Consider the following 19,915-nt stretch of genomic DNA (forward strand, 5'->3'; position numbering starts at 1 on the left):
TGTTCAATGGATGATCATGGTAAAAAAGACCTGTGGGTGACGGTGAAACTATCTCAGTGTTACGTTTATTCACTTTCAGCACACTGGAACAGCTACTATGGCATGTTGACGTAACTAACGGAAGCGCCAGCGCCATGCTCCTGTAAACACGTTTACTCTCTAACCATGTAATAGTCAGCTGCAGTGGAAAGGTAGACTCCAGAGAACAATTTGTGGGAAAAGCTACAACAAACTGTTGTGTATGTGTGTGTGTGTGTGTGTGCAATGTAGAGAGGGATGACTGTTGAGCATTGCCTCCCCTCCAGGCCGCACAGATGCCCATTATACACCCTCATCATCTCCCATCTGTCCCTACAGATGCCCCTGCTGGGTAAACTGGCAAATAGGCTTCTCCTGCTTGCTACAACACTTTTGCGGCAGCACATCGTTGCACAGTGTCAACATGAAAATAACCTACTTTCCGCAATGTGCACACTCTGTATCAGAGTATTACAGTTTATTCTCTGTAAAATCACGTGACCGTTACAAACAATCTCACAATACTCAGACATAGCAGAATAATGTAGAATAGGTTACAGTACTATAAATATGAAATTAAATATTATCCAAGTAATTTTTGTTTGTAAAAACAAAATATATTTTTAATTTCCTCAGTCGTCCACGAACACAGACTTATTATCTTAGTATTTTAGGAAAACCAAGATATCCACACACATCAGTTTTGACTGGGGTGCACAATAGAGACCGCTATGATATTGTACATTTTGTAAAACAACCTATGTTATATGTATTACAAAAAAGTCACCAACCACCCACTTGAAGCTTTATGTTATATTAGGGGTCACCAACCTTTTTGAGGCCGAGGGCTACTTTGTGAGCACGGATAGTATGAAGGGCTACATGACCTGTTTTGCTGTGAACTTCCAAAATGACAAAACTGCACGGATCACTTTTTAGTAATCAGAACAAAAGGAATAGTAGTAGTAACACTATGTGAAGTGACTGCTCACATATCAATGTTAATTATTTTCCACAATAATGGTAACAAAAACATATTTTTTTTAACAAGAAACATTTATTTATGTGCTCACGTATTTGAAAGTCAGAGGGAACAACTTTCCGTGATTTTTTTTCACCTGCCTAGTGGAAAAAAGTCCTTTATTTGTCCAAAGCTGCCTTTAACAAACGGGCCTTTTCCGTCCTTAATGCGCTGCCGGGTGGGTAGCTCGCATTGAAGCTTTTGTGACAAGTTTTGAAGTGTCTCTCCATATTGTGCCGCTTTGGTATTGCAACAGTCGTCCCGCAAATAAGACACATACATTTTTCTTCAAAATACGTAAAAAATAAAATTCTTCCTCCCAATCACTGTGGAAAATGTAAGTCCTTTTTCGCTTTTCTGCTAACTCCTCATCACTGCTGCACTATATCAGAAAAGCGGTGAGCGGACGCATGCGCACACATGAACTTTGACTTGAGGTAAGAGTTCGTTATAAAATATTTTTGTTTTAATTTTTGATGTTATAAGACGATTTAAAAAAAATACATTAGTGTAAGCAATTCTGATTCAAAATTTAAAGCACAAAATAACAATGATAATTTGTGACCGGTGCTATTTTTAGAAGATGCCTCGCAGGCGCCTTAAGTGGTCCACGTGGGCGCATGGGCGCAGCGTTGGTGACCCCTGTGTTATACTGTAGGTTTTCCAACCTAATAATACATGAGTTGCATGGTATTGCATGTTTTAAAAAAATTTTCTTTCATTTTTCACATTCATGCTTCTAAAACTAATCATTTCCTCATTTTTGTAGTACTTTTTAAGTACTTTTTTCTTGAAAGACTACCACCTATAGTCTGAATATTATAACCAATATTTTGTCAATTCCTGTAAAAGTAAATTAAAATTTGGAGAATGTGCCCGAAGATCATTAAAAAAAAAAAAAAAAAAAAAAGACAAATGGCCCCCTGGTTGAACTTTGGACATCACCGGTGTTAGACCTAACTGATAACTTGATTCATCGACTAAAAAAATTATTGTTAGTTGCAGCCCTGACAAGTTGCGAGGTGACCCAATCAAAATGATTTGGCACTGCAGAGAAAAAAAAAGAAATAGTGCATCTTCCTTGTTTTATGAAATAAGGACAGTCTCAGTCTATATTTCTTGTTTTACCTTCCACTGAAATGAAGCGTTCCTTTCAGATAAGACATACAAGGGCATAAAGCGTCTAAATCACTTGAAGCACACACCAAATCTTTACTGACTATTCACCGCATATCAAAGCTACTAGTATTCCTTAGAAATGTCAGTCTGACTCCCTACAGCAGGAGTAGAACTCAAATGGACTCCACATAAATCTTTTCTACCCGAGTAGTGGCGCTCTCTGATGAAACTATTCTATCTATTCTACCTCTGAAGCAAAGAGAAACGCAGGGGTCACAGAAGCATGTGCGAGTTGGACAGAGCTTACATGCATTTTGTCTTCATTAGCTAAAGCAGAGCTTAAGTACAGAGTGAGTGGAACTGACCTGAGCCTGCGTAGATGTCCGTATTAGCAGTGCATGACAAGCCAGAGGTTGGAAAAGGGAAGAAAAGAACAATGATATGACCGTTAGTTTACTTTGCCTGAAGGTACAGAAATGTAGAATTTTGCCTCACGTCTAAATGGTCACATTAAAAATATATATAGCAGTATTATTGATATGTTTATATACTACAGTGGAACCTCAGTTTTCATCATTAATCCATTCCAAAAGGGCCAAGGAAACCCAACACGTGTGTAAATCCAATTAATCTGTTCCAGACGCCCAAAAGTATTAACATAAAACACATTTCGGGGGTGGCAGTGGCTTGGGAGGTAGAACAAGTCATCCAGAAACTGGGAGATTGGCGGTTCAATTCTTGCTCCATCCACCCAGTCACTGTTGTGTCCCTGGGTAAGACACCCACATTGTCCCCAGTGCTGCCCACACCGGTGTATGAATGGGAATTAATATTTAGTGGTCACAATTTGCAGCCATGTTTCCATCAGACTACCTCAAGGCAGCTGTGACTACAGATGTACATTACCACTCAATACCAGTGTGTGACTGAGGAGTGAATGAACAATGGCTTCACTTCATTGGAAGCACATATGCGTCAAACTTTGAAATGCACTGTGCACTTGAACGCCTCATCAGGGCATTGCTTGAAAGGAAGAATAAAGGAGACAGATACATAACTGTTCATCATTCTGTGTATATGCTCAAGTTAACAACAATGCACACATGCATAATAAACATGTTAAAAGGATGCCTGGCTGGAATCTGTCTATAGTGACCCAACTCTAAAAGAAACATTATCCTTTCTTCATAGAGACAGAGACATGATTGCTTTCTCTGGGTTTGTTCGGCACACAGTTTGGCCGTAAACGATAAACCGAGACATACCGTTAGCAATCATTTAGTTGAAAACAGAATCTTACAGAAATCAGGGTGTACAACAACAGAGGTTCCACTGTATTATATCATATATATTGTATTTTTGCACTGTTAAAGGTGTGTGTTCAAGACAAATTAACGTTTATTTTGTTCTCAACTGGTTGTGTTGGAAGACAAAGTAAACCAACTGCCGAACTTCAAGTTTGTGCCCTCAATGAGACCTCTCAGACTTACAGTAATTGGAAAGTGCTGGAAGTGTGAAGATAAGCGAAGAGAAGAACACGGGTATTTTTGGACATGCACTTACTGCTCATCACGCTGAGTACCTATACAAACTAATGAAATCATGATGTCACATACAGGAGATAATAATGCTCAGTTTTAGCTTGACACCGGCAGTGGCTGTTATTAATTGAGCAATTCGTTCATTGTTGTTGTTGCAGTGTGTAGCGGTGTACAACAGCACGATTTCATTCTCTGAACATAATGTTTTCCATTAGAGAAGCAACATACAGTATATGCAAACAATAGGATGTAATGCAAATGGTAAGTATACTAATAAACATGAAAACACAGAGTGATGCATTAGATCCTTCATGTTATCCCCATTTTAATATAAATTAGATCAACAACAAGCACACTGCATATACGCCAGCATCATTGGTAAATAAACATTTTAAAATACAAATATGTATTTAGCTGATGGAGTGTCTTTGTCTTTCATATGACTTTGCGTCATATGAAAAAAATGCAGAGGTCTAAAAATGATCCTGAACAATAGTGCCAATAGAACAATAGAGAACAATGTGGGGGATTCTTCAGAGAAACACAGAAACAAACACCATGTGTTCATCCACCAATGCTTTTGAAGACAATGACACATCAGCATCTAAAGGTTCTGAAGTGAAGCACACTGGTATGTTCAACATGATGCCACTAGGCAGCTAATGAGCCTGCAAACTGTCATTAACAATGCACTTCCCTCACTCAATATTTGTTTGGTGGCTCTTTCAACAGCTATGTCAGAGTACATGCTCTGCGTTGACGTCAGCTGCATAAAAAAGACAATAAGAATTCTCCAGTCAACTAAACTGCAATGGCTTTACAGCTAGGGTATAGCTAGCAACCTTATTTTTCTTGACATCAAATTTGATGTTACATATGTTGTAATAAACTTGAGTCTTAACCCTAATCGTCAGAAGCACTTCAACTGGGCAAACCGTAGCAAACACTCATTCAGCTTGTCATGCTGAATTAAATGATGAAATCTAATGTGGGGAATTTATTCACACCAAGATACCCTCAGTAATCACATTACTGCCATATGATAATTATTATTATTAGTTAACACCCTGGACTGGTGGCCAGCCAATCACAGGGCACATATAGACAAACAACCATTCACATTCATACCTATAGACAATTTGGAGTGGCCAATTAACCTAGCATGTTTTTGGAATGGGGGAGGAAACTGGAGTACCCAGGGAAAACCGATGCACACACAGGGAGACCATGCAAACTCCACTCCTAATATTTTTAACATACATCCAAATTGTCCATAGGTATGAATATGAGTGTGAATGGTTGTTTGTCTATATATGCCCTGTGATTGGCTGGCCACCAGTCCAGGGTGTGGTGAATAGGCTCCAGCATCCCCCGTGATTCTCGTGAGGATAAGCGGTAGAAAATGAATGAATGATTATTTATTATTTATTATTTATTATTTATTATTTATTATTTATTATTTATTATTTATTATTTATTATTTATTATTTATTAATATTTATAACATTTATATTTGATATTTACACATAGCTTTAACATGTAGATGTAATATTTTATTTTATTTTTTAATTTTAACATTTATTTTTAGCATTTACATTTAGAATTATCATTTAAGAATTAGATCAGGCATTTTCAGATTTAATTTCGAGCTAAGAGAAAATGAGTTAAAAGTGTGAAAAGCATGCTAAATGTGAGCTAAATATTCAAACTATATCAGCTAAAAAGGTGTGGAATTTTCCATTCGACACACCATAATATTTAGTTTTTAACAAGGATTGAGGAATAATTACAGGCCCAATCATGTACTAGAATTTAAACACACTTGGCTAATATGCAAAACAGAAATAGTCATTTCATTGACTTTTAAACTGCTGCAGTTGGTTGCAACAGCCATGCAAACAAACCGAATGCCAAACTGAGAAATTAATTTGTGTGAAGATGGTGAGTGGAGCCAGAATGTATGAGCATATGGTTCAGTGAGTGACTGTGTGCTGTGTATATAAACAAGGCCATTAAAATGGAACTCATTCTGTTGTTACGTTGTGTTGTCGAGGCTGTTATTAGTTTTAGCTTTACGTTAATGTTCCAATCATGATATATTTGCGCTTATGGATGTTCTTTATTAAAGTCAAAGAATGTTTGGTCGGAGCAAATATTATTCTGAAAGCCTGCAGCAAGTACACTTCAGTCCGAAAAATCCTCCCATGCAACGCTACCTTTTTTTCTAGTTAATATTTAATTCATGACTATAGATTCGAGATGGATTGCAAGCTGGTGTTCAGGGATACAAAATTCTATATCATTGTTTTAATTATACATTAAGGTGGGTCCAGATATTTCAAGGCAAGTGGACAAAAACTACTATTCAGTACCTCAAACTTTGGACTTTAGTTTAGCTTTTCAGCTGGTTTATACACTAGTGGTACCTACGGTGATATGAAAAAGTTTGGGCACCCCGGATAATTTTCAAGATTTTCCTTTATAAATCACTGGTTGTTAGGATCAGCCATTTGAGTGAAATAAATCATAGAGCAGACCAACACAGCGATAGATGAGAAGTGAAATGAAGTTTATAGGATTTACAGAAAGTGTGCAATAATTAAGAAAAAGTAATTAAGAAAAGTAGGTAGGTGCATAAATTTGGGCACCCCAAGAGAGAAATTACATCAATATTTTGTAGATCTAACTTTTGCAGAAAGAAACGCTTCCTATAGCTTTCAGTGAGGGCTAGATTCTGGTTGAAAGTATTTTTGACCAGTCTTCTTTCCAAAACATCTCCATTTGAGTCAGGTTTGATGGTTTCCAAGCATGGACAGCCCGTTTTAAATCACACCACAGATTTTCAAAAAAATTCAGGTCTGGGGACTGAGATGGCCACGTTGTACTGGAACGGTGCCTTAGTAGAATTTGAGCAGTGTTTAGGGTCATTGTCTTGCTGGAAGTCTCCAGTCCAGTTGTCCATGCACAACTTCACCTTTGTCACTGATCACCTTCAACGCCAACCATGGAACCGCCACCAAATGTTACTGTGGGTAGCAAGTGTTTGTCTGGGTAGCTGTGTTCTTCATCCGCCATGCATACCTCCCCCATTTTATGTCCAAGTAACTGCATTTTAGTTTCATCATTCCACAGCACCTTATTCCAAAATGAAGCTGGCTTGTCCAAATTTTAGCATGCTTTAGCATTGCGAGAGTGACTGAGTTTGTGGCATATGTGCAGAAAAGGCATGACTTTTTCCCATACAGCATCCCCTTATACAAAGTTCACCGAATAGTTGAACGATGCACCGTCTGCAGCAAGAGCGTGTTGGAGGTCTTTAGAGCTGGTCTGTGGGTTGAGTTTGACTGTTCTCACCATCCTTCGCCTTTGCTTATCTGAGATTTTTCTTGGCCTGCCACTCTGGGCCTTAACTACAACTGTGCAAGTGGTCTTCCATTTCCTCACGATGTTACTCAGAGTGGAACCTGAAATCTGAAATCTCTGACCTAGCTTTTGTACCCTTCCCCAAGACCATGATGTTGAACAATCTTTGCTTTCATGTCATTTGACAATTGTTTTGAGGCTACCATGAGGATCACAGCCATGCTGGAGCCTATCCCAGCTGTCTTCAGGTGAGAGGCAGGGTATATACCCTGTACTGGTTGCCAGCCAATCACAGGGCACATATAGACAAACAATCATACCCACCCACATTCATACCTATGGACAATTTAGTGTGGCCAATTAACCCAGCATGTTTTGGGAATGGGGGAGGAAGCCAGAGTACTCCAGAGAAAACCCACGCATCCACAGGGAGAAAACTGTGCCCGGGGGTGCCCAACTTGGGGTGCCCCATCTTTTTCAGACCACTGTAGATGTTGACAGACTTTGAACATTTCCAATTGCCAGCTTTGGTTAGCGGTTCCGGTTCCCATAAGGTACTTGGGTGGAAATGTACCGGTTTGGAGACTTTCATGGCTCTTACAAGGCAAAAGTGTGATAATAGTCCAAAATAATAGTAGAGTGGAACCTAGGTTAGCATCATCAATCCGCTGCAGAAGGTCCAACTCTAACCAAAACATTGTCGTAACAAATCTATTTTTTTGCATAAGAAATAATGTAAATCCCATTCATCCATTCCAGAAAGCCAAAAAATGTTTTTATAGTTTTACAATTATAGGTTTACAAGCAGAAAACAATTGAAAATGCATATAGATGGCAAGTGAAAGGGATTAAAGAACATTTAAGGTTACTTTTACCTTCAGCGAAGACATGATTGTTACCAAAGACACAATATGCAGATTTAGCCTTTATTACTATAAATTGCCTATCAAGATAAAATATCTGTTCTGGTCTCTGATTTGAAAGCTGCGCATTTTTTATGTTTTTTTTCTTCTTCTCCATTGTGCATTTTTGGCTGAAAACGCGGTACCTATGATACCGCTGAAGTGAATCTCCTATCGTATTGTCTGCGATCCATGTTGCTGTTTTGTCCTCCATAAAAAACAAACCAAAACATTTACATATTCGATTCAAACATCACATGCATCCAACCATAACCAAAGAATGTAAACATTTGTATTTATGCAAGCACCCTTACGTTCCAACAACATTTAAAATCCACTCATGAATATATGACTACACATGAGAGGGATTACAAGCTTTGGAATGAGAGGAGATCTTGGCATTTTCTAAAGATGAATTAGTTAAAGATTACCAGAGACAAAATGCCAGGTAAATTAGAAAATGATTGGCACAGTGAAATTGCCTTGTGAAAAACACGGAAAGGAAATGGCTTTCGGGAGCAATAATGGAAATGACTTCCATCTTGTATGGATTTAAAGTACATACACAAAGGCAGGCCTACAGGAATATCCATATATACACTACATACACAGTACATAAACACACAAACAGCTGAGTCTCCTGACACATTTTATTGTGAGCAGAGGGAACATGGAAGTGAAGGCCCTGTATGTCACTTTGCCCGTCACCATGTGACTGCACCTGAAGATCAAATGTGTAGTTGTTAAGCAATGTCTCCTCTGAAACATCTGCTGGAGCCTTTCCTATGTGACTTGTGTCTAGGTATGACAGCTGAGGAACAGTTTGGAATATTTCTGAAAAATGCAATCAGAAATTTTACTAGAAAGTATGGAAAGCAATAATATAACTTATTACTTATTGTATATTATTATGACCTCATACTTTGGTATGTGACAAAAAAAATACAAATACAAATACAAAATAATAAAAAAACAAACAAAAAAAAAAACTTAAATTACATTAGAAAGGCAGGAAGTGAACAATGTATGGTAGGATTTAATAAGCTTTGCTTCTTCCTACTCCTTTTGGACATGTGGAACTGGGAACTGATTATGTGATGCATTCAATTGTAACCTAATACATGATCAAATGAAATTAAACCATTACCATTACCATTATAATAATATATACTATGTTATAATTGACCAATAAAAAAAACATTTTCCCCCAAAAAACACAAATTATACATATTGTCTAAACACCGTCGTTGTTCCAATCTCCAAATGGAACTTCGATTCATCTACAAACTGTGACCCTGAGTTCTGGAATACGCCTTCATGCTTCCCAATTCATCAAGAATCCCAACCTACAGTTGGTTCAGTTTAAAATCCTTTATAGAGTACATTCTTCATAGAGTATACACAACTTCTCATTACTACATTAAGCATTGTCAACTGTCTTGGGGGGCCGGCCTTGGTCTTGCAAGTTCCCATGGGGGCCGGTGGCACTGTTGGTGGTGTGGCACTGTTTAATTTCAGTAATATCTGTACTGTGGCTGTTTAATACTTTGTCCTCTCCATTAAGGTCTTTTAAAACCATTATATAAGTTCTCTGATGTAGTCCTGTTTGTTTCTGCTCTGTTATTGTCATTACAATTGTTGCTGTTGCTGTTATTCTTGCCTCTCTTTGTATTACCCCCCTCTTGTTCCCACAAACCCCCCCTCTAGTTTTCTTTTTTCCTTCTTTTCTATCCCCTCCTGCTCCGGTCCAGCCGCTCCAAATTTGCATAACATCAAATAAAGACAAATAATACTCCATAGCTTACACTTTTCCCTGGTAGAACAAATCTGTTTAGCATATAAAGGTATATAAATCAATAATACTATCTGCCGCAATGGCTGGACAGGACAACAATAACAAGTAACTTGAGAAAGAAAATGAAATAGAGGTGAGCTGAAGAGAACCTAATAAAGTGGAGGCAGTGTGACCAATGCAACATGAGCCGTTTTTAACTTGCCAATTGCAACGTGTACATGAATGACTGCCGCTTGCAGAGTTCGTCTATGGAGAGGCAGTCGCTGTGTGTGACTGGTCAATGACAGAGCATGAGGAGTGAATACAAAATGAGCATTTTTCTTTAAACATGAATATGGAAAATGACTCAATGTACCCTGTTTCATACTCGTATCCGGTAAAGATTTGCATTATCTGCATTATCCGTAACCGGATAAGCCCGTCGCTAATAATCATGCTTGTAATCACCAAATGTCCCACCAAATAGATGGATTAATTCATTTGCTTGATTAATGAATTAATTCAGATGAGGCGGGGTATGCCTTGGACTAGTGGCCAGCCAATCACAGGGCACATATAGACAAACAACCATTCACACTCACATTCATACCTATGGACAATTAAGAGTTGGCAATTAATCTAGCATTTTTTTGGAATGTGGGAGGAAACCGGAGTACCCGGAAAAAACCCACGCATGCACGGGAGAACATGCAAACTCCACACAGAGATGGCCAATGGAGATTCAAAACCACATCTTCCAGATCTCCTGACAATGTGGCCAGCATGCTAACCACTTAATGATTATTTTAACAAAATGCAGTCACTTTATATTCTTTATTGATATAGTACATGATCCTATATGCCTTGGCTCATTGCTTCACAGTTGGATGTCACATCCAAGACCCGCAGCAATGAAAAGCCCTTGTTGGACAAGAACAAACAACATCCTGTCCCCATCAATATTTGGCTCTAATGCGATAATAGCATAGATTATTTGACCATCAAGTTCAATTTTCCGCTCTGAGATCATCTCAGTTTCTCATTTGCTTTGCAACCCATTATCAAGACACAGTTCAACAAGACGAGATTGCATTACCGTGACATTTCACAAGCATTTAACTCCTGCACTAGCTTCCAGTTGTAGAGAAGGGCAAGCAATCTTTTCCACGTCGGGAGAAGTTTGCAATTAGTTTTCTTGTCACAGCGGAGCTGCTTCAGTTTCATTCAGGATTTCTAATTTGATTACTAATCTCTGATTAACACTGGAAAGACAGATTAAAGTCACAGCAGGAACAGGGACACCTGCAAACACTCCTCCGAGCACTTTCATCGTCTTTCCTTTAACTGGTCCCATTCCATCTGTGTCATGCTCAAACAATAGGAGACAGAATTAAAGTGAAACATAAATGGAGGAAGAACGGTGTGTGGAATTGTGAGCACATTCATTTGTTCCTATCTGATTATGATAAGAAGTGCTTTTACTCCCTATACAACCCCAGTACAATTTCTATGTAAATGACTATACGGTAATTATGCATTTTAGTGTGTGTACAAGTCTGCAATTCTGCAGCCCCAAATTAAACATTTAAATATTAATTAAAAAACACCTGTTCAATTTGACCAGCTCATTTAATTACTCCACCCGCCGCAACAGTTCACGAATGAACATTTACCTGTGACGACTGTCGAACTGGGAACATTTGTCACAAATGCTTTCCACATTAAGCTATGCTAAATTGGAAATTATATGACTTTCACTTTTGCATCTCACGGCAGCAATGGTGCATTCAAGGACCAAACAAAAACTACTAGTGAATCATTATATATACGTATAAACGTATAAATTATGGGTTTTTTTTTGACAGTTTTGCAGATGACATTGTGATTTGTAGTTAGAGTAGTGAACAGGTGGATGGGATGCTAGAATAATTGAGGTTTGCCCTGGAAACGAGTGAAATGAAGATTAGGTGCAGCAAGATGGAGTATATGTGTGTGAATGAAAGGGACCCAAGTGGAAGAGTGAGGTTACAGGGAGAAGAGATACAGAAGGTGGAGAATTTTAAGTACTTGGGGTCAACAGTTCAGAACAATGGAGATTGTGAAAAGGAGGTGAAGAAGCGTGTGCAGGCAGGATGGAACGGGTGGAGAAAAGTGTCAGGCGTGATGTGTGATAGAAGAGTTTCAGATAAAATGAAAGGAAAGGTATACAAAACTGTGGTGAGACCAGCCATGTTTGTTTGATCTCAAGACAGTGCCACTGAAGAAAAGCAGAACTGGAGGTAGCAGAGATGAGGATACTGAGGTTCTCATTGGGAGTGACCAGGATGGATAGGATCAGGAAGGAGTCCATGTTAGAGGCCTTGGAGATAAAGTCAGAGGGGCCAGACTGAGATGGTTGGGACATGTCCAGAGGAGAGATAGTGAATATATTGGTAGAAGGATGCTGCCAGGTAGGAGGCGTAGAGGAAGACCAAAGAGGAGGTTTATGGATGTAGTGAAGGAGGACATGAGGGTAGTTGGTGTGAGAGAGACAGATGCAGAAGACAGGGTTGGATGGAGGAGATTGACTTGCTGTGGTGACCCCTGAAGGGAAAAGCCCAAAGAGAAAGAAGAAGTCATTGACTTGGGGTAAACTGGTTACATAAAGATGGAAGAAGAATTTCATATAATTGGCAGAGTGTTGGAGAATGCGCGGTCATTAGGGTGATTTAGGAAAAACAACTCCCTAAATATCAAGTTGTGTACATCTTCCACCTCTGCTCAGAGCTGCAGCTGAGAGATGCTCCCCTCAACCGTTTATGTTCTAATGGTTATAAGCAAAAAAGAAAAATGGATGAATATTGACAAATACATCAGAATTAGGGTGAATAAAAAAAGGGCCCATTTTCTAAGAAAAAACACAACATTCTTAAAAAATCTGCAAATTCCAGGGGCCGTGCATGCTTAATCCCGGATGTAAGGGGATCCACAGCACATTAAATCTCTAGTCTCTAGTGCACATGGCACATCTGCATTCTTCTCCTCTTGTCTGAAACACTTGGATTCCGCTCCAGCCTGGCACCACCACCCTTACCTTCCGCCACTGCTCAGAGCTGCACAGACACAGCCCCCCTTTCAATCGCTTATGTGAAAATCTGCAACTTACACTCTAGAGTTGCAAAGAGACCGGCCCCCTGCAACTGGTTATATGCAAATGTTTATCAGCAAATAGGACAGAAGAATTGAATTTTGGATTTGATTCAATTAAATCTGGTATCAAACTGTGCTTTGTTCAGGAGACAAGTGATGAGAGCAGGGGAGCAGTGATCGTGAGGTCGGAAAATATTTCAATTGATGCCTCACTTTGGTTTAGACCAGGGGTGGGCAAACTTTTTGACTCGCGGGCCGCATTGATATGACAAAATTTACGGGGGGGGGGGGGCAGACTATATATTTTACACGTAACAGTCCACCTGGTATTATTGTATCTGTAAAATTGTCATGCAATCTGCTATTATTATTTATTATTTATTATTTTATATTTAAATATTTTAAAAATAATCAAAATATTATAATAATTACAATAAAATTAATATAATAATTATTATATTATTATTATGTAAAATATGCAAATATAACAATAATATTATATATAATTAATATAATAATTAGCATTAATATAATAATTATAATAATCATAATAGTTCTAATAATAATTATAATAATCTAATAATCTAATAATCTAATAATAATAATAATAATAATAATAATAATAATAATAATAATTATTATTATTATTATTATTATTATTATTATTATTATTATTATTATTATTATTATTATTATTATTATTATTATTATTATTATTATGTGCTTGTGTCCCTTTTTTCAGGAGCACTTTGTAAACAACAGACCATGTCAAAAAACTAAATTGATAAAACCATCAAAAGGTTGGCTCAGGCCATGATGCCAGGTTGTATGTTGAGTTTAAATGAAATACTTTGGAAAGATTGGGCGGGCCGTATTCAAACACTTGGCGGGCCGGATGTGGCCCCCGGGCCGTAGTTTGCCCACCCCTGGTTTAGACACAACTCTGACATCAAGCAAAACCAATCCATACATGGACTTCATAAAGGTGTGACGTGAGTAATTATGAAATTCCCATAGACGTTTGTTCACAAGACTTAGAAGAAACGTCTGATGCCTTAAAAACACATAAACCCCAAACAACAGTCAACTCCATTTTCACATGTTCAGTGGTTAAATTGTGTTTCAGGCAACGACATCACATTTAAGTACTGTATGACCAAAGCAAACTCTCCCATGTGGATGGAAGTCTACACACAATCACCATCATTATTTGACATATGCTGTGTAGTAAACCTTGTTTACAATACAATGTACTATCGATTTCCAGCAAAATAAGACACAACCACTTCAACAACTTCGAATTACAAGCACAAGCAAAAACCAAATGTTGATCCCTGCTGTGACTGCCTCATTCATGATATATGAGCTGTCACCAAATTCAATAGAGAATTGTCAAACAGCTTTGATTTAACGCTCCAAAACAAGGGCTATGATGTGATTGGAAGTCAATTTGCACGCAAAAACCTGCTGGCGATTGGGTTACTCGCCCATACACTGGATCACAAAATATGTCAGTGTCGATACAGCATCACATCTGCAAGTCAAACAATGAAACGTATTTATGGCAGAACTATCTGCATCTGACTATTATTAATGTTAATGCATATTTTCTCATTGTCATTAACATCCTCATTAGACTGACATTGGTCCAGCGTCATACAGGATGCAGAAATATATACAGTATGTGGGCGAGTCGACAATATGTTGGTGAACACCTTCACAAATAATAAATAATGCAAAGAAAACAAGAAAGCAACATTATTTCTGACATGTAGACTACCTTTACATTGCTTAATGCATAATTCAGGACTGAATTCCCACATATGCAGGAGGTGAGTATCACTGAAGGTGTAAAATCTGGTGTTGATCCACATTAGTGTGCAGGCTTGGTCGACTGAATCTCTTTTTGTTTTTTCTACTGTTCTGTCAACTGTGGTTATCCAAAATGAAGGGAAATACTGACCAACGCAACACTTAAGGTCTCAAACAGTGATGTTTATCAACGTATATCTGCACCGTCACTCTGACCGGGACCGGTTACACTCTCATATGGAACCCATGCAACCCATCTATCATTTTGTATTTGGCTCACTATCAAAAGAAATGTGAAAACCGAGATGTCGAGTTTATTGAACACTTAAACTAAAACATGCTGTTCATCAGCTGATCAAAAGTTTGTACAAATTTGTGCTTAAATGTAATTTTTCTGTGACACATTGACGCCATCATAACCCCAAGGTAAATAGGTTTTCTGTTGTTGAGCATTGTAATATTGCGTCTAATCCATCTTTAGACATTCTGATCAGTCCTGATTATTGTAAAGCGATACCGACATTCTAAACCCTCAGTCCGCCAACAGTCTTATTTCCTCCCTGACCTGCACTCGCTACAAACACATCACAACAGTAAATGCAGCCATCGAGGTAACACTTTCTGTCTCTCCCCATTTCGCTCGGTCAAGCATGACATAATAGAATGAAAAGCCGTGTAGTGTACATTTCAACTCAGTCCAGCAAGTTACCTCTGGTGTTGATGAATAGAAAACATCTGTTTGTTGGAATTTAGCCATACTCAGGCTCAAGATTAGTTGACATGGTTCTGGGAGAGATGGACAGGCATGTACAATTTAAATCTAACTAGCGTGACAACAATTAATCAATCTATATTTTTTTTTAAAAATGTCCTTAGCCATTCATGAAAGCAGACCTATTATATTTGTGTGTTAGGCAAAACAAGATATTCACACACATCAGCTTTGACTTTGGAAAACTGTGATCAACATTTTTCCATCTTTAATGGTAATGGTAATGGTTTAATTTCATGCATCAGATTACAATTGAGTGCATCACATAATCAGTTCCCAGTTCCACATGTCCAAAAGGAGTAGGAAGAAGCAAAGCTTATTAAATTCTACCCCTCCATCTTGTACTTTTACAATCAGTAACTGGTACATTTGTTCACTTCCTGCCTTCCTGATATACTTTATTTTATTTATTTATTATTTTTTATCACATACCTGAGTACGAGGTGATATGACCATACAATGACAATAATGGGTACCATAGTAACCATCAATATACGTAGTGATATATTTAAAGAAATAAAAGCTAAAGCTAGTATTTGCAAACAATATTACACGTGGGCTGCACGGCTGTCGAGTGGTCAGCGTGCAGACCTCACAGCTAGGAGACCTGAGTTCAATCCCACCCTCGGCCATCTCTGTGTGGTGTTTGCATGTTCTCCCCGTGCATGCGTGGGTTTTCTCTGTGTACTCCGGCTTCCTCCCACATTCCAAAAACATGCTAGGTTAATTGGTGACTCCAAATTGTCCATAGGTATGAATGTGAGTGTGAATGGTTGTTTGTCTTTATGTGGCCTGTGATTGGCTGGCGACCAGTCCAGGGTGTACCCCGCCACTGTCATTTCAATGTCCAACGCAACCCTTAAGGTGTCAAGCAGTGAGGTTTAGCAACGTATATCTGCACCGTCACTCTCGCCCGAAGACAGCTGGGATAGGCTCCAGCTCACCCGCGACCCTCGTGAGGATAAGCGGTAGAAAATGAATGAATATTATACATTTTGTTCTGGAACACACAAGAGCTAATACTAAGAAGTCACAGATGAAATGAATATACTGAAAAGACGGTTTGACAAAAACATACCATCCTTGAACCTCATGTGCTTCCACCACTCATGCAACTACCATCTATTGGCACAAAAGACAGTTCCCATCAATCCTGTGTATTTACAAATTATATATATCCCCATAACTAGATATGGGGGAATAACTATGAAAGTGCACTTTACTCACTGTGGTACAAAAATGTTAGTTTGGGATAATCCATCATGCCTCTCAAAGAGAACCTACAAATCATGTTATTCTAAAATCACAATTATTAAAATATGCTGATATGATATGATGTTAGGGGAAAATACACATAAAAGCAAAATATATATACAGTATTTATTATTGTTTGTTATGGTGGTTTTCTTTACACTGACTGGCCACAACACTAGGTAAGCCTGCAAGTTGCTTCATAAAACACTGTAAACACTGTTTCGTACATAGTGCATTTCACAAGAGAGCTGTACACGGCTCATTGTGTCACTGTTGGTGTCGGTTAAACCAGACTCACTTCATTCAGAGTAGAGGTACACAGATAATTTAGATGGGTGAGAATACAGATACAGATACAGGTGTACTGGCTCATCGCTTCTATATCCATGTCATATAATTCATGTGTTGCGTTCAATCACTAGTCAACAGTAACCACCACATTGCATAATAGAAACGAACAAAATGACTCAAACCTAAAATCAGGACTGTTGCCGCAATACATACACACATACAGATACTGATACTGTAGCTGCCGGATTCTACAGCATTCCAAACATGCTGAATGGGTGTCCGGTGAGTATCCTGTTTTCAGCTTCCAGGAAATGTGTACAGATCCTTGTGACAGAGTGCCATCATGCTATCATGCTGTAATACGAGGTGATGGTCATGGACACATGGGACATTGGGTCTCGGGATCTCAGCACCATATCTTTGTGTATTCAAAATGCAATCAATAAAATGCGCTTGTGTTAACTGTCCATAACATACGGCTTCCCATTCCATAAAGCGGTCCACAACATGAGCCATCGGGATATACTCTCTCTGAGGTAAATAGTAGTCATATCAGACACTAATATTTTTGTTGTGTGTAGTGTATTTCCCATGACAACTGTTGGTTGGGGGCGGCATGGCGGTCGAGTGGTTAGCGCGCGGACCTCACAGCTGGGAGACCAGGGTTCAATTCCACCCTCGGCCATCTCTGTGTGGAGTTTGCATGTTCTCCCCGTGCATGCGTGGGTTTTCTCCGGGTACTCCGGTTTCCTCCCACATTCCAAAAACATGCTAGGTTAATTGGTGACTCCAAATTGTCCATAGGTATGAATGTGAGTGTGAATGGTTGTTTGTCTATATGTGCCCTGTGATTGGCTGTACCCCGCCTCTCGCCCGAAGACAGCTGGGATAGGCTCCAGCACCCCCGTGACCCTCATGAGGAAAAGCGGTAGAAAATGAATGAATGAACTGTTGGTTGGTCTACAAACTGTTCTTGTATCCATCCCACAGAGATTCAGCACCACTGCTGTTTCATAGTTCATTTTAATTACATTTTGCATCAACCAAGCCAGAGTTCCGCTTATATTAGCTTTTAGCCACAATTCTGACAGATGTACCACCCTTTATTGAGGACAATTTGGTAACATTAACAACAAGCCCTGCTCTTACCCTGGGATAAATCTACGAGGGCCTTGGCAACAACAGGCACCAGTTTAAGTAGCCAGGGTTATTTCATTTCAATACAACCGGGGCCATAAAGACCTTGTTAGCGGGTACTTAACCATCTGTACACAAATTCCGTCTTGCAAGCCATGGCTCATCTAGTACATACTGACCTCCACAAGCTAAAGTGTCCTTTCAAACTCGCTGAAGCACTGCATTAATAAAACACATATGCTTTTTCCATACCAGAACCCTTTAAGACACCGCCATTGCTCACAGCCACTTAAATAAAATCTGCTTATAGAATGTCGAAAGTGCCACTGCTTTGCTTTCCTTTTACTTAACAATACTGTTTTCATGTTTTTACAAAAAAAAACAAGTCACCCAAGAGTCTAATTTGATATTGAAACCTTGCAGGTCAAACGTAAGGAACATGCATCAGCTGTACTTTGTGTTTATGTAACATGATCACGTTAACAATGCCACAAGAGTGAGAGGGAAAAAAAAAACATTCCTAAGGCGTACAGCATTCATCCCAAATGAGAACATTGTTTACCTCCACATAACAAGGTGTTCAGTTGCTGCCATTAGTACAATTTGACATCCACTCGATGGTGGAGAACATGAGTGGACTTCTCATGCAGCTTGAGAGAACAAAACACTAATAAGGATGGGTGATGGGTTAACTTCTTATTCCATCTCCGTGAACATTTAAATGCATTGTTTGTCTTGTATGTGCTGAACAAGATGAGGAAAAATGGTTGGAAATAACACTAGAAGATATGTTCCATGTGTTACTGATTATGGCTCACAATGAGTTGTGTTCTTCTTACCTGGTTCTTCAGGTCAAGTTTTGGGCATGGCCGCCCCCCATTAAACGCCTTTTCTCTCAGCCACTTGGATCTGACCTTTAGCCCACTGCCACAGGATGTACTGCAGGTGGACCATGCAGACCAGTCACTCAGTTTACAGTCCAGGGGACAAGGGATGTGGCACATCTCCACCATGTAGCCTGAAACGGAACATTGGCAAACAGGAGAGGGAGGTCTGATTCGCACTTGGGTGACAGTTTCATTCTGGGTCACATGAATAATTTCACACGTTGGCCTGTGCTCTGCCGCACTTGCTCTCTGTGACCAAAAACTAATTATCGGACTAATGAGTGTCTTTCTGCCCAGGTGTGCCAGCACAGCACTGACAAACTTCCACTGGGTTGTGGAAGTATTCAATGCATTTCCTATTGCTCTGCCACAATCTGTATTTTATAGAGAGTTTGGCCTTTTGTCCACACATGAACACACAATGTTTTAGGTCACCAGAAACTGACAGTCTGGAAAATACCTTCGAAAAGTCATTTCATAAACCTGGCAAACATTTATTTTTCTCCTTTTTCTTTGTAATAAAGTGTGATATTCAATTGGAAATGTAGTTCACTATCATTTATTCAGATGAGCATGTTGTGACACAGTCAGGCACACAAATTCAATGATACAGATACAGACCATATTTTGTTACGGAATACTCATATGCCTTGGGAACGGATGTGTTTTTGAGTAATGTGCAACTATCCTGATATGATACCTGTATGGATTGCGAAATATTGTAGTTTAAATAGGACCTACTATGTTTTTTCCACTTTTCTGACCATTGTATAAATGTTGCTACAATGTTGTATAAACGATGACACAGCTTCAGATAATGAGTTTTGCACATTTGGAAGTGAGGCCTGAAAGAGGTTTTGGATGGTTCTGCACGCTCGGTTTTAAAAAAATTTTC

At 38.9% G+C, this 19,915-nt stretch overlaps 1 protein-coding gene across 2 annotated transcripts in view; it reads right to left on the reverse strand.

Moving 5' to 3' along the window:
- Positions 1 to 19,915, reverse strand: part of thsd7ba (thrombospondin, type I, domain containing 7Ba) — a 234,907-nt gene that overhangs the window by 44,558 nt on the left and 170,434 nt on the right. For both annotated transcript variants that reach the window (XM_058081143.1, XM_058081144.1), the window contains one exon: positions 18,973 to 19,151. In XM_058081143.1, coding sequence (XP_057937126.1) covers positions 18,973 to 19,151 — 179 coding nt within the window. The remainder of the gene's footprint in view (positions 1 to 18,972; positions 19,152 to 19,915) is intronic.

The sequence above is a fragment of the Doryrhamphus excisus genome, chromosome 9 (genome assembly GCF_030265055.1).
Source record: "Doryrhamphus excisus isolate RoL2022-K1 chromosome 9, RoL_Dexc_1.0, whole genome shotgun sequence".
Classification (NCBI taxonomy): Eukaryota; Metazoa; Chordata; class Actinopteri; order Syngnathiformes; family Syngnathidae; genus Doryrhamphus; species Doryrhamphus excisus.